Source organism: Nothoprocta perdicaria, unplaced genomic scaffold, assembly GCF_003342845.1.
Source record: "Nothoprocta perdicaria isolate Ctin4 unplaced genomic scaffold, notPer1 scaffold_95, whole genome shotgun sequence".
NCBI classification, from domain to species: domain Eukaryota; kingdom Metazoa; phylum Chordata; class Aves; order Tinamiformes; family Tinamidae; genus Nothoprocta; species Nothoprocta perdicaria.
The window spans coordinates 2240716-2257083 of NW_020456254.1; the positions used below are offsets into that span (position 1 = coordinate 2240716).

A 16368-nucleotide genomic window follows, 5' to 3' on the forward strand; every position below is an offset into this window, starting at 1 on the left:
TTCCCCCTTTTCCTTGAAGGAATGCTAATTCCTGCCTTTATTTTTATCTTTATTTTTAAAGAAAAAGGGGAGGGGCTGAGGGGAAAAGTTTTCAATATTGAGCACTCCACTAAAGCACACACTTAATAACCGAATCAAAACCAAAATAATTAACAATGTGCAAAATTTTGTACTTGAAGTGCAAGGTAACTACACTTGCTCTTCCTAAGAGAACTGGAATATATGTTCAATATAGCGTATGTTAAAACATGGAGAAGTCATGGTGTTAATATATATAAAAAAACCTTACAAATCTTACAAATCCCAACTGTTACACAAGGTTAACTTATCTCTCTAGCACCGAAAAGCAGAGACTTAAAAGAAGGCTAAGTTCAAAACATGAGAAAACGCACATTCCTCTCTCAAAATCCCCTGACATATTTGGACATAATTTATAATCTGATAAGACTTATACCCCTTCTTCATGATAACAACAACAAAGTCAAATATTTAAGAAGTTTATATAAACTAAGAGCTCTGTCGGCATCAAAACTCCAAGCATTACTCAGAAATACAAGTCTCTGGCAAACTCATTAAACAAGTATGTCCAGAACCATTAATTTAGGCAGTGTTGCCTTATATAGTCACTAAGGCCGGCAAGCAGATGATACAGAGCAAGGGGAATTGTTGCCAGTTACTGTAGACTGGAAAATATGAGAACAAACTCTCTTGCTCGCTGCCAACTAATTCCTCTTCTCTCTCAACAAAAATACTGAAGAGAAGCTTTTCTTGGCTGCAGCCACTTGCTCTCTAGTAAGGGGACAGAATTTCGTTATAGAAACATAACTTCTATAATAAGCATTATTTTAGATCTTCCTACAAAATGTAGAAAAATGAACATTAAGAATCTCCTCCCCCCTTCTCTCCAAGAGGTGGTAGGGGGAAAATCTGATTGGGAAAAATAACCATCTAGGTATTACTGTCAAAATCATAAAGTAACTCAATTCCCAGATGGATTTTTTTGAACAGTCCGAACTTGCCCACTAGCTTAGTTTCCAAATGAGTGAAACAAATACTTCCAATTACTGGATACTTTGCAGGGTTAAGTCTTTAATTTTCATGCTCTAGTCTCCTTCCCACCCTTTTTTTGTCCCATGGAGTCAAATGGACTGTAATATGGTGGCATGGGGAGAAGGGTAATGACAAAACACTTCGGGATGTCTTTCCCAATGGGAATTACATAGACAGGACTGACCATGAGTGCCTTTTATCTGTTGCACCAACTGGTCAGCACCTCTGTTAAAGTGCTGAACCTAAAACTGAATATAGAGTATCTTGGCATAAGGCTAGCTAGCCTTTTGTGGCACTTGCTAGTCTAGCTGTGCACCTCTCATGCCAGAGAGGGTTTGTTGGTTAACGTTTATTTGGCTATTTTGCTGGCCCAAGGGTGTGCTCGGAACCGGTACCTCTTCCAGCTGATCTGTCTTATGTCCTGACACAACTTCTGCCCCTGTCGTGACTGATTTGAACTCCAGTCCCACCCGTGCTACTTTCAAGCCGTTCTCGTATTTGTGCCATTGGTAAACATACAGTAAAACCTACTTTGATAGTAATTTACACCCCCACAGGTTTTAAAGCAACTTTGCAGAGGTTTTATTTAGACCATGATTCTCTAACAGACTGACAGGAAAAGGGACATCAAAAGCCTTGTTACAAACAAGCTAGGTGCTATCTACAGCCCCTCTCTTAACCATAAAGCTTATAAGGAAAAATCTGATGGCTTTGACCCGATTCATTCCACAATTCCAAGGTAATCTTTACTAATGTTGTTTCTTTTAGGCACTGAAGAAAATTATTCCACTATTTTTCTGGGAATCCAAGTTAAAGGGCAATGTTTTCCCAGATTCTCTCCTTTGCTTCTTAGTTCTTGCTTTATTACAGACTCACTACAGACTACTACATTCTCAACACAGAAGAGGGTTTTTCAGTTTACTTACAGGTTTCCTAAGGAAAAAAAGGGATAGTGCTCCAATTAGGGGCATGTCTCCAATCAGCGGTTCCAGAATAACCCTCATAGTGCCATGAATCTGAGTGGGGGAAGAAAACAACAGAACTGATTTTAAAACTCAATCTATATAAAGCCTATTCACGCACATCCTTTATCACAGATGAATATTACACAAAAGCATGCAGTTTTATAGCATCCAAATCAAAAAAGAATATACACACACAGGCTTTCAAATCCCTGTATGGTCCTTATTAACCTACACATGGCATTAATACTAACCTAATGAAAGTATTCATTCTTGAAATTACCTTTTCTTGTAGAGAATACTATAGATTTAAATCATACTTATTTAACCTTTAGATGTAGATAAATTATGTCACTATTTATAATCAGTAAGCACAAAAGCAATAGGTCACAACAAACAAAAATGCAACATAATTTCTTGTTCTTTATGGAAAACTATATGCTATTTTATCACAAAAGTAGTAAAAATTACTGTATTTCCAAAACAAACACTGAACTTCACCTGAATACTTTTCACCCCAGCTCTGCAGAAGTATCTCTTGATCTCCAGGTCAATTTCACAGTTGCCAACAAAACTAAAACAGGGGGGAAAAATGTAAGTGTTTACATATTAGAATACACTATTATATATTTGGTATGTCAGTCTACATACAAAGAAATGAAGATTAAAATACTAAAACTTCAAGTCACGCTGCCCCACCCCAAACCATCATTATCACAAAGCCTTAGAAATTAGGGCTAGTAGCTACGTTACCATTTTTTGAAGCACACATCAGGACACACAAGTAGCCTCCCTTTTGGCAAATAATGGACACTTCCAATACATCCCTCACTTCCAAAAAGCTCTTTTATAGGTCTCATCAATAGCAGGTGCACTCAAACCTGTTTTCAGTCTAATGCAATCTAAGACCTACTAGACTGAGAACCTATTTTGCTAATAAGGCTTTCTGAATCACTCACACTTGCAAGAACAGCTGCTTAGGCTGAAATTCAGTATGCTGGGCAATGCTGAGCTGGATAAACCACTAAGTAAGGTATAAGCCAAGACAGTTAAGCCCTTTCTGGAAGGAGGGGGAAGGCAAGAAGCAAGTTAGGAAGTAACATATTAAGAAAAATGGAAAGAGTTTCTCTGGGCAGTTCTTGCATCCAACTTACAACATTTATAGTCTGAAAATTAGTTAAAAAATGCTACAGCTGAAACACTCTAACCTTGGAATTCAAATTATGTAAACACATGCACTGACCTTACAACATAATCTGTTTGTGATTTGTACCAATAAAACATTTCCTTTAACACTGGGAGCTCTTTATTTACTAAATAGCTCCGCTGAATTACAATTTCAAGTTTGAAATGTCTTCCTTTACATGTTCCATGGAGCACCAAGGGTTAAATAAGATGTGGCTACAAACACAGGGTTTTCAGTATAATGTGTATTTTAGATCTAGAAACCTATTAATTCTGAATTTTCCTAAAGTTTGCTGTTTTCCAAAAGACATACTTAATATAATTTAAAAAGCTGTTCAGTGACGTTTAGGAGTCTGGCAGAATCTTACTCCAGAAAGATCTATTCAGTTACAGGATGGATTGCTCTCATTAGGCCACTTCAAGATAAATCAAAATAAATTAAACTACTCTCATAGGACGGTTACAAAATGAAGTTGAGGAAACCACAGTGCATTCCACATATCCATTACTTAGATCATCCGTAGTCTCCTGTGCTCTGTGTCATGGTCCTGTCACTGAGATCTCAGACATACCATGCCCTTAAACAGAAAGAAACTGTAGTACCAACAGTCTCACAGTGCCCAACACTGGAATTAATTTCAAACTATACAAAAAGTAATAGGGCATCCAGTCACTCTGCTGCATTGCACAGTCTGGGCATATGGAAGATGACAACACAACAGAGGCCTGTGCAGGAAAGACTGTGCTGTTACCATTAAGTTCAAGAACAGATGTATAATTTAAAATAATGTATTAAGAAGTTTATAATTTTATATACACACACATGTATATATAACAACAAGATGCAAAGCAGCAGCAAGATCAATTCAAACCTGAGTGGAAACGCTCAGCAGCTCATGGCATTTGAATTATTTTTGGTTATGAAGATAGTGAAGCAATAGGCTCATCTGATAAACTCTGATAACACGATTACAAGTTAAAGTAAAAATTGTATGCAAGGAAGTAAAAGTCAATAACTCATAACCTTGTTATAAACTCAGAGAAAACTTCACTTCTTCCCCTACCGCTCTTCAGTATTTGCCAAGTCCATTAAAACACAGCACAGAATTTGACTCCAGCATAGCCTAAAACTTAGAGGCTCAGTTACCAAGCAAGTTTTATACATTCAAATTATAATACTGCACGGATTTATGATCAATGTAATGTACCAACCACCGAGAGGCTACAGTTTAATGAGGACAGTCACATAAGCACATCAGTACAGCTGTACTTCGGCAGACCAGAGGTGCATTGAGCACAGCACGTTGTTTGTGGCCATTGGAAGCACCAGCACACCAGGGAAAAAACACTGCCCTTGGGGCAAATGTTTCTGGAGAAGAGCCACGTGGGAGACCAGGTTTGGGGCTATCTTCATTATGGAAGAAGGTCTAGTCTTTCACAAGGATTTCTTTAATCAGTTCTGCCCATTTCTACTTCTGTCCTCTGTAAAACTAATGGTAGCAAATTTCTCAATTTGTGACTTGAAATTTATTTCCGTGAGTTTCTAGATCTGCTGCCAAAAACTTTCTTTGGTGCCTCTATGTCTTTTTTTTTTTTTTTTTTTTTTTTCTCCTTTCTTTTTTCAAATGACCAAGCGACAAAACCTCTCGATATGCTCTTAACAAATATTTCTTCAGTCTTTTTTGGCCTTCTCTACTACTGTTTATATTTAGTTTTGCAGAATTTATGCTGTTTTTCTAACAATCCACAAACCAATATTCTGAGAATTGTTTACCACTTCATATATTTTGGCAAAATTCATTAAAAATGCTTATATTATTATCTATTGCTAAGCAATTGTTAATAGCCCATTTAAACTTGTTTATCTTTCCTTGCTTAAGCAGATTTCTGCACATCCTTGTCCTCAGAAACCAGACTTCTGATTTCACCAGTAGTTTGGATAGTGCTTGAGCATAAGGCTCACAGAAGGATTACAGCAGTTACTTCAGCGTGTTTACAACCTGCAGAAGAAAATCAGACAAACCACCCTAGTAACTTGGTATGGAGGGAGGTAAGGAAGGGAATAACAGAAAGCAAAAAAGCTTTCTTGGCAACTGTGATCATGAGATTGGATTTTAAATAGTCATTTCCCATGACTGTTTCATGGATGATCAATTAATCAAGCTGCCTGCAAGAGGAAAAGTAATTGTGTCCCAAGCAATGTGCAGCACTTGATTCAAAGGATTCTGAAAAAAGGCAGGCATAATAAAATACATGCGTGTGTGTATATATATATATATATAAATATATTTATATATATACACATAAATATGTGTGTGTGTATATGTGTGTATACACACACATATATATACACACACACACCCCTTTGTGGTCAGTGTTAAAGATAAACAAGAAAAAAACATGAAGATGCATAAAAATGAGGAAAGCTGATGAAAACGCTAAAGTAGCACCTTGGAAAGGCATTGAAACTATTTAAACATATATGGTTCAAAGCAGATGTCTACAGCCTGTCTTAAAAGGCCAATGGGAGAAATGGAAGCCACCACAGTGGAACAGTAGGATAAAAGAGACTGGGAAAATGGGAATGCTTGTAACAAACTCCCCCACCTGGCACATGCAGGACTTGGCTTAATGCAACTATTGCTGTGAAGCATTCTTAGGTAGTTTGTCTTTCTTCCCAAGGGTATTTGGGAAACAAAGACTAACTGCTCTGAAGTTAAAAACATTGACTGTACGATTCGAGGACCACTTACAGAAAGCTCCTAAGTTTATATTTAAAACTAAAATTAAATTAAGAATAAGCATTTAGAGATACCTACCTTCAAGAACAAGTACTCAGAATTTTTTCTCCAACAACTGAGTAATAAAACTGTTCTTTACAGCCTTGCTAGACTGAATTACGATTGATTCCCTAAGAAATAACTTAAGGCTTAGGATCAGTATATAATTTTATACCTAAGCCTGCCTTTTTTTCTTCTCCTCTCACTACTAACAGTTCCTAGAGAGGAACTGTTAGGACACATATATTTAAAAAAAAAAAAAAAAGAAAAGAAAAAAAACAAGCAGTAATGATTGATACTGGGCAGAAAGGGCATTGGTTTGAAGCTTATATAGTGAGCACCTCTGAAGGAGGAGTATCAAAGACAAGGTCTAATGCAAACTGTCACAGACAAAAACCAAGGAAGTCCCTCGATTGCCATAAGCCGTGACAGTCACTGCAGATTTCTCCTCTATTTGCTTTCTAGGAGATTAAACTCCTGGCAGCAAGGACAGACTATCAGGCTAAACGAACCTTTACCTGACTCAGCACTATTGTCGCTACTCCAAGGAATTTATTTCAGCCTTTTGGATTGGATTCTACTCCAGCTGCTATCACTTCTCTACACAGGCTGCAATGTAATAGACACATGGCTGAGGGTTTCATTCAACTCTAGGAAGAGGACATTGTTCCTGGGATTCTGGTAAAACCTATCATGCTTTTTACATTCATCTGCTGCACTTCATACAGATAAACAAGGAAAACAAAACAAAAACTTCATCCCACAAGGTAGTTCCCACGAGAGATGACAGCAATTCTGCTTTAGAAGAAAGTAGTGACCTTGAAAGACTTGCACAAGACCATTTCAACTAGTTCATCATTCACTCTCTTACTTCGATCTCTCTAATATCCCAGGAATGGTTCTCCCAAAGCAACATGCACTATGGCCATGCTGGACAGACCCATCTGCTTTCCTGAAGGGCATCAGTCTGAACAGATGAGGGGAGAACAGCTCCTGTCAAAGGTGGTGGAAAGACCATCACCAAAAGCAGCTTCTCCTTTAAAGCTGATCCTGTGCTTCCAGCCAAGCAAGCTCAAGGGACAGTACCGAGGGGGACAGCACCTTTTCCAGCAACACCAACCCCTGATCTCGCTCGCTCTCTTTTTCTCCCCCTCACAGAAACAAAGCAATTCAGTTCAAGCCAGACAGGCCCTGCTCACAGAAGTAGCCATAATGTCTGAACTAGGAAAGCCAGGAGGGGCTGCAGCAGATGATAAAGAGCTTTGAATACACTTGGGCCCAGCTCTGACAAGCCACAATCTTCAGCAACGCTAAGAATTAGATAAATTTTTCAAATTTAAGAATAACCAAGCTCAGAGTTTGGAACCGACCCTGAAGGACAGCACCTCAGAAGCCTGGTTATTCTCTTGGCTACTGGCAGGGAAGCAACAAGAAATGCCCAGGGCTGCTCTTTGCTCGATCATCGTTGCTGATAAATCTGGCCTCTCCACAAGCTACAGACATGCAGAAGTAGTTACTGTAGCACTTTGGCCGTGACTGTGAAATATAAAAATGTTGCTGGATTCACTAACTGTTCTTTCAAAATGCTTCTGTGACTGCGGGTAGTGCCAAGAAATGATTTCAGCAAACATTGTGTAAACCTATTTATAAACCTGTGTGAAAGGGATCACAGTGAAAGGGCAAAGAAAGCTGAAGTGGCTGATTGTAATTGCTCTGGCATTATTTAAGAGGGAGATTTACTGCAGTTGATCGTACTAGGAGTATGAGTACTTCAGTAGGCATGATTTATTTTTTCCAATACTGGATCTTCAAAGAATTTAAGTAACTAAGAGAAGAATTCCAAGCACCTTAAAACCTTTGTTTTATGTCTTGGATTTAATTTTTTTAGCCAAATTTTAATGTATAAGAAAGAAGAATTTTCAAAGACAGAGCTTCAGCTTTGGAAAGTATTTTTAAACAATGTTTTATTTCTTTAATAAGGCAGTCACAGAGTCAGTTGATAAACTGTCTCCCTCATAAACGCTCCCTAGAGTACGCAGTTCCTTCCTCCAGTCACACATAACTGGAAGCAGCTTCATTTGCTTCAGGAGATGGTTCTTCACAGTGAAGCTGTAACCCTCTGCCCACCAGCTGGTGAGGATACCCACTGAATCAAGCAAACAGCGGACACATTCCACAACATGGGCACCTCTATACACGTTAATAAAAATTACCTGATCTGAAGATCCAAAATGATCTGCCTTTTGTCCACATTTTCAGTGTACACTTTCACACCATTTATCCTCAGAGGCTGAAATAGTGAAGGAAGTTAAGGTTGGATCCTTCTATTCAAATATATATATTAAGCTCTTAAGTTAAGGTTAAAGGTGAATATACATGCAAATTATATTACATATTTGTGTCTGAAGCTGGACATTTACTACATGCCTTATTAAAAAGCTTGAAGCACAGCTTTATATCTCAATTATATTATTATATGCAATATGTAATTGATATATATTATCAGATATAATATCCTGTTATATCTCAAAGTTACTTTAAGGGTATTAACCTGCTATAGGGCACTCAGTCACAGTGCCCTGAGCGGAATTCAGTCAGAACAGGTGAAAAATGATCCCCAGAATTCACAGAGCAGTTAATGCATTTTGCTCCATTTTAATCTGTGTAACAGCAGATAAGCACTTACCTGTTGCTTAATACCACTTTAATGTTTTGACAGAATCCAAGAAGAGACTTATCAGATGTCACTGAGCAATATTTTCTGGGTAAATTTAAACAGAGTACATGCAAACTCAGGGCAAGATAGAGCCCCGTAGAAAAACTTCACAAGAAACTGACCTGATGCCCAATATCAATCTTGGTGAAACTGAAGGTACTCAGGTGGTTGTTTGCTCCTCGCACTGCTGGTTCTATGGTCTCCCGGAAAAGTTTCTCAATGAATTGGCAAATAAAAGGCCACATCTGTTTGACAGTCTATGAAAAATGGAAAGGAAAGAAAAAAGTCATTGAACAGACCTTCACACACAGTTAAAACACTTTTAAGGTAGATAAAAGATCTTCTGTAGAAAGTTTTAAGCATATAAGTTTTCTGTACAGTTTATTACATGATGGAAGAAGGGGCCTCTTTTAACCTACTGCCATAATGAAAAGCTTTCTGCATCTTTCAGCTCTATTTTTTTTTTTTTATTTACTGCGTTTGCAAACATTTTGGAAATCTAAAGTACTGGAGGAAGAGGAACAAGACAACACTAAGATAATTTTCTTCTTTTATCACATGAATGCACATGCAGTCTGCATTGATGTGCACTGCTGGTTAGAAGGGTAAAAGAAGATAGGTTTATTTGCATATGAAAGGAAGAAAAATGAGTTAAATGCATTTTTAAAATACATGTGCATAGTCTATAAATGCAAAAATAGTACAGTATTTTACTACTGCATCGGAAGGCTCTTCATTGTTCATTTGTGTTACTCTTTCCTGATTGACTAATTATCTTCTATGCACTTTGCATGAAAGACATTAAGAAAACACAAGTTACACAGATGGGTATCTTAATTATTATATGTACAAATCAAAAACTGCAAAATTGATTTATTTTTGGATTGTAGGTCAGGAAGCCACAGTAACTGGAAAGTGTCCCAGACAAGTAGAACATAAAAACTGTGTTTACAGCTACAATGACTTCCACGCTTTCACAGCTGTCATTATTTTAATGAAGTCATTCACTAAAGACCTTAAAAATAGAATCATGATAAATTAAATCTTTTTAGTGACTGACTGGATGAACTACAAGAAACTCCTATTGCATTAAAAGTACAGAACGTCAGAACTGTTTTATTCTCAAATTCTTGTGCATCCTCCTCTTCTGCTTTTATTCTCTGCCTTTCCTCTTCCCTTACCTTGTTGAGCCATTCTGCCCTCTCGGTATCTGGAAAATGGACCTAAAAACAAACCAAGAAAAACTTATCAAATACATAACACTTGTTAATGATGTCAAGTCATTCACGACACAGAAACACTTAATAAACTCCACACAGGCAGTGGATACAGTGACGGAGGCTTATTAAGAACTGCAGATTTTCAACGAATCTGCATTGTACTTCAAGCAGATGGAATATAAAGTCATCCCTCACTATGTAAAGGCAAGTCCAAACATACATTCAATATAGAGATCTGGAATAAAAGTATTGCTTTAATAGCATAAATGAATGAAAAAAATAGCATGCATAGCTACTATGCATACACTGCTAGTGCAAAAGAGCAGCAAATTGCCTTTTAATTTTCACTGGCATTTACTGTTGCACATTTGACTGCCAGAAACCTGACTGAACTACTTCGTTCATACAAGATCTTTGACAGCATCAATAAATTATGGTTAGAAATATTTTTTTTAAAAAAAGCATATCACAACTCTATCATAACCACTACGGTGATACAAGATTAACCCCCATCATTTGTTCCCAACTGTGTACAGAATATCAGGCAAAGGATTCATTAGAGTTTATTTTTCTGGGTCATTTTGTCACTTAATGAATGGAGCGGTTTTGCAGCATTCTATTACATTTTGTTTATTTAGAATTAATGTCCTAAAAATTAGACTGTATAAATTATCGTAGGTTAATATTTAGAAATATTCACACAAAAAAGGAAACATTTTGTTGCATCTGCAACACCACAAGCAGCTATGTTTATAAGAAAGCACAGCTAAGCAGAGCTTACGCCCACTTTTTGGCTTGCTAAGTTCTCAAATTGCTTCAGGTGGTAAAAAGGGAAGAGAAAGTACCAAGAGCTTGTTAACCCTCATGCTAATAAATATTTTGATATTTTCTGAGTCTGCAGACCAGAAATGTGCCACTTCTCAGCAATTAATCATCTCTGAGACAGGATGTCAGATCTTTACACCCCAACATGAAATTCATTGAGGAGACCAATGATGTCTGCAAAAGGGGAATGCAGGGCTTGTATGGGAAAAGGGCAGCACAGCAGCGAGCAGCACAGAAATAACGGTGCAGAGGGGGAAAGGAAAACATTCCAAAGGCAAAACTTCCCACTGTGAGCACTACAGGTATGGTAAGTAATGCAAAGCACAGCAGAACTCTGTACCCTAAATCAGCCCTGAGTTATGTAAAATAACTACAGGTAGGCTGGGAAAGCACCAAGAGCTAGAAATACCCAACCACGTACAGTAAGTTATTAATTTGTATTTCCTCCACCTACTGTGAAGTGTTTGTTAGGTCTTGCTCAGCTGAACACCCTTCTTTCTTTACCACAGCTATACATTTACTTGGCCTTCAGTGCATTGCAGCTATTGTGCTGTTTCTTGGGTGAGCAGTACACCAAGTATAAACTCATTGACTTCTACAGTTGCACATGTTAATAGGCAAAGAATAATGCAAAGAATTGCATCTTCCATTCCCATTTCTCATCCCATTTCCAACCTTACTTAATTCTATTAATTTGATATGCTCTTAGCTTGATGCATTAGAGTGCAAAAATAATGGCCATATGTTTTGCTATAAAAGTTTGTGAGTAAGACTGTGTATTTGGCATCAAAGACAACTGTTTGGGTAAAGTTTGATGGAGGAAAGTGCTTAACTTTGGATTATTGAGGGCTGACAACAGCATCCAGATGGCTGCACTGCAATTTTATGGCCAGAAACTAACTAGTTTTTATGGCCAGAATCAGACTGATGGGCAAAATCCGTTTACTCCTGTGTAAAAATATACTAAACAAGTATAATAGAAGGAGAAGGGACTCAAGATTTCAGCAAAGACAGAGGAATAGTTTCTGCTTTGCTGTGGTAATCAAATTGCTCATACAAGTTTGATAAATACTGCCTCATTTCCATCACTTGAAGCAGTTACTTATTATTCAAAGGAAAGTATCATTAGAGATCAGTGTTGCAAGAAACACCCTAATGACAACATTCAGCACCAAAAGCATAATACTACATGTTCCAAGAATGTGTTAATTTCTTACTAAAAGCTGTGCTGCAAAATACTCAGAAGCACCCCAAAGATGTGTCTCGAGAGTAAAGAAACACACAACAGCTTTTTCACACAGCTCCTGTGCTTAGTTCCGAGCACCTCTCACGTTTGCTTCCTATTTTTGATATGCTCACTATCAGAAACTCCGAATACGCTACTTCTTGTAATGATAAAATAGGAAAAAAAACCACCCAGGAATACAGTTCCTTGATTCAGTCTGGAATACAATAAAGCTAAAGTAACCCCCCCATCAAGTTCTTACTTCCATAATAGTGCCACACTTCATGGTTCAACTTCTCTATATGTGCTCTTGCAATGACCAAATGAACTCAGTTACCTGCACAGCATCATCTGCATCTTTTCTAAGGAAACAGACCTGGCTATTTTGACAAAGAATAATTATTTATAATAAAACTGCACAGGTTAGGCTCTTTAGGGTGGGAAATTCCCAGAAGTACATGGCAATCAGTACATGCTATCAGAGTGACTCTCTGTGGGCAAATCATAAGGTCGCCAACTTCAATAATAATAATGACCTCCATACTGGAGGTTTCACATCTCTAAAGAAAGCCTGGCCAGGAAAGTCAGAAGCAGTGAAATTACAATTCTCTTCTGGAAGGAACTGCAAATTGCGCAGCACAAGGCACAGAATTTAATAATCTACTTTAAAACGCAAGCTGCACAGGAGTTGTTATTATTTGCTGGTTCTCTCGCTGTAAAACATTTCTCTTAATTGACATCCTTGCAATCAGCCTTCCCTGTTCTTAAAGCTATCAGGCACTCTTTATGTGACATTTAAATGCTCCTATTAATTATTATGTAATGAATACCGATATAGTTCAGAAGTCCTGCATATTATTTTGGGTGAACCAGGATTAAAAAAAAAAAAAAAAAAAAAAAAGACACCCACACTGAAACTCTGAAAGTGCTGCTATTGACACAGGTGTTCCATAAAGTAAAAATTTCTGTGCTACAAACTACTCACTCTCTTCTGAGCTGCTCATTACAGCAAAGTTAAAGAGAGAAGGAAACACTGAAAGCAATTCAGAAAATCAAGAACATTGAAGTGCCAATCAGAACTCCACTTTTAACTTTTTTTTGTCTTTAAATCCATAACCAAATGTGCTAAACAGGCTCGGAAGAGCCAATCTCCAAAATGTTGCACTCCAGCAGAGTCAGGAAACGTTTTCTCCATAGAGTTTTCACAATTTTGCAGAACTAAAAGGCATTTATGGGTGGAAGTTGCACATGGGGTTTTTTCGCTGCCTTCCATTTCCCCATGGGAATAAACCAAATAACTCCATTTTTGACTACATTAAAAACAATGTAGTATAGTAATTCTGTTTAAGAGACACAGGTCTCCATTGACATCACTTGGCTTATGCTAGTGCTGAAGTCTCTTTGCGCTGCTTCCTTTGCTTGTTGCTCCAGATACAAATCTTAATCAATGCTAGTTTAATTATCATGCAGTCAGACAATATAATTAACTTTCAAAAAGCAAGTGTTCTGAGCATGTTATCTCACAAATATCTCTCTCCATGGTAGACACCTCTCCCTTCTGCACTCTTTGGAAAGCAGAAATAAAAATCCTCCTGTGTCAAAAGCAATTTAAACATCTAAAAGGGTATCAGGATTGGCCCTTGTAGTCCCTGTATCCATCACCACCTGAGAACACTCTACGTACACTCTACATTGACTACAGTATAAGCTGCTACTTCAACTGCTGAGCAAACATAAACCTAAAGCTGGATTGTGTGGGAAAGAAAACACATTAAAATTAAGTGATTCTTGGAATTAGAACTGCCAGATTAATTTCTCTGAACTCACAGCATTTCCAATGCAAACAGGTAGAGAAATTTGGGGCAGAGAATTAAGAGAAGGAATCCCAAAATACACAGAATTGAGAGTGTGAACAGAGTGGTATTTAAGCTCAATTTAACAGCTGTTTCCTTCAGCGTTTTCCAGTCAGTGAAGGCCTAATGGCATTGCAGGGGAGAGGATGCTGAGCAGGGCAAGGTGCTTCTTCCTCTCCGTGGAGGAACCAACTCCGAGTCCTCTGTTGTTCAATACAACTTCCCTACCTCCTCAGGAGCAGGTTACGGAGGACAGTTCCTTCCTAAGGAGAGATGATGGGGGAACTGGGAGGGAATGTGGAGCAGCCAGGTCTGATGGCCTCATGTTATTCCAGTACCTAAATAAAAATCAAGTATCTGGAAATTAAGGTACAGCACCATCAATCAGAAAGCTGGCTATCTCCAAACAGCTCTTTTTGAAGCAAGAGCACAGGCTTCTCTCAGCAAGATATTCACTCCTTCTGGAGGCAAATGCACTTTTTATTTATTTATTTATTTATTTATTTATTTTTTAACTGCCCTGTTACCAGCCTGCTCTTCACAACACTGCTTATCTTCAAACATACGAAAATGTAACTTGATGTCCTTTAGCAGCCTCTAACTTTACTATATAAGCATCTCTAATTCAAATAATGGGAATAGATCAAAACTGTCTTTGGGAAAATCAGTTTAATTTGGGAGTACAATAGCACTGATGTTATTTGAGGAAGGAAACTTTGAAACAGGATTTTTTTTAATGCTTAAAGATATGCAAAATGTTACACTTAAATCCCCCTAACTTGCAGGGCTTAAACCATTTAGTCGTTACAATATACCCAAAATGTTCTTCTCTACACAGAAACAACTTCAATTTAGGAAGGAAATTATTTGTCAGTTACAAGATTGAATTAATTTGTCCTGTGTTCTAACAGGAAACATCAAGTGAAAACACACGCTTTCCTGTAAATCAGCAAGTAGATGTATATTTTCAGATTACTGAGCCTACGAAAAAAAGATGTTTTATTTAAGTGCCTTTACAGTAACATGCTTCTTACCCATCTAAACTGCAGAGTAGCAAAATGGAAGAAGCAGTAACAGTGCTGAACAAGGTTAAGGAGAAGGATTTATGAACTGTAGCATAAGTTACTTAAGTACTTGGACAACACATTAGAAAACAAATTAAAAAAGAAAGACTTATGTGCCTTTGGAATCAAATTTTCATCTATGAGGCAAGAGTGGTGACAGAAACACATAGCTGGTATCACATTAAATGCTTCTAAAACACAGAACTTTGTCACTCAGCCCACACGAGCTGCCACTAACGAAAGTTATAGATGTCTCTTAAGGGCAGCAAAATGGTAGCAGGCAGTTTCAAACGGTAGCAGCATTTACAAAAAAAAGTCATCTCACTTTTATGCATATAACAACTAAAACAGGAAAAGGGATCTTGCAAACAATTTTCTTTCTTGCCATGCTGTAAATAAAACATAAAACTAAATTGAATATACTGAATACTTCCTAGAGTGCTGTAAACATTCCTTGTTTTACCATCGTGAACATAAATTTACTTAGGCTTCTCATTCAAATAATATCAGGATGCTATTTTGCTTAGATTAAAAATATGCATACATAAAATAATAATATAATTGAGAAAGTTATTCATCCCACTTTCTCCCATTAGAGAAGCTGCTAGAAATGGCATTAGAAAACCAACAGTCCTCTACTTTTCTTTTGCAGCTGAGCACAAATGCATCCAGCCAGGCCTAGGGTCCAATAGCTGTGGATGCAGAATCCATCATTGTGCAGCGCTCGTAACCAGAATATTCCGATGTGGATATTCTGCCTGAGCTGCTGTGGCGAATGGTGCCTTTGCTGCTGCTGTGGTGGTGGAAAAGCCCTTGCCGGAGCAGTGCCCGGACGGCAGCCGCGGGGCCGCTGCGGCAGCTCAGCGCGTTTCAGCCCGTTTCTCAGCGCACACTGCTTTCACTTCCAAACCTGGCAGGGGCTTACGCAGAACTGCACTGCTTCTCTGAATTTTGACTCATTCATACAAAAACTAGACAAAAAAACCACCCTTTTAAGCAATGCTCTTCTTGCCTGTGAACATGCAGAGATATGGAGCATGCCTGTCACGATACAAAGTCACCCAGAAACCTCCCCCAAGCAGCAGCTTCCCATAGGAAAATCCTTGGGGAGCGACACAATTAGCAGCTGCTCAGAAAGAATGACCCTCCCGGAGCCTGCCAGCAAGTGAGGAAGCTGGAAAATCCTATTTCTAGCGTGACCTTCCCTCAGCCTTTGCAGCCCCGAGCCGGGGAAGGCTGCCCAGCCTGAGACACGAACCTGGGCGCCATTCACTTCCCGAGGCGGCCCGGCTCAGCCACGGGAGGAACCACACAGGCCACAAACACCTTGTTACAGCGGTGGCACAATTTCCTTCTAACTACCTGGGAACAAGCTTGGGTGGACTTTTATTAAAGCTGGATGCAAAATTAGCCCCGGCAGAGGGACTAATTCCCTGCCAGAGGGAACCACACAGCTCTCCTCTGCTCAACAGCTTTTCAAGCAGCATC

General features: G+C 38.4%; 1 protein-coding gene across 2 annotated transcripts in view; it reads right to left on the bottom strand.

The window, feature by feature from the left end:
* The window catches only part of ESYT2 (extended synaptotagmin 2), a 71532-nt gene that overhangs the window by 37027 nt on the left and 18137 nt on the right, over window positions 1-16368 (bottom strand). For both annotated transcript variants that reach the window (XM_026052981.1, XM_026052980.1), the window contains exons 2-6: window positions 9875-9916; window positions 8816-8950; window positions 8191-8267; window positions 2514-2586; window positions 1977-2066 (exon numbers count right to left, since the gene is read on the bottom strand). In XM_026052981.1, the coding sequence (XP_025908766.1) occupies window positions 1977-2066; window positions 2514-2586; window positions 8191-8267; window positions 8816-8950; window positions 9875-9916 (417 nt within the window). The remainder of the gene's footprint in view (window positions 1-1976; window positions 2067-2513; window positions 2587-8190; window positions 8268-8815; window positions 8951-9874; window positions 9917-16368) is intronic.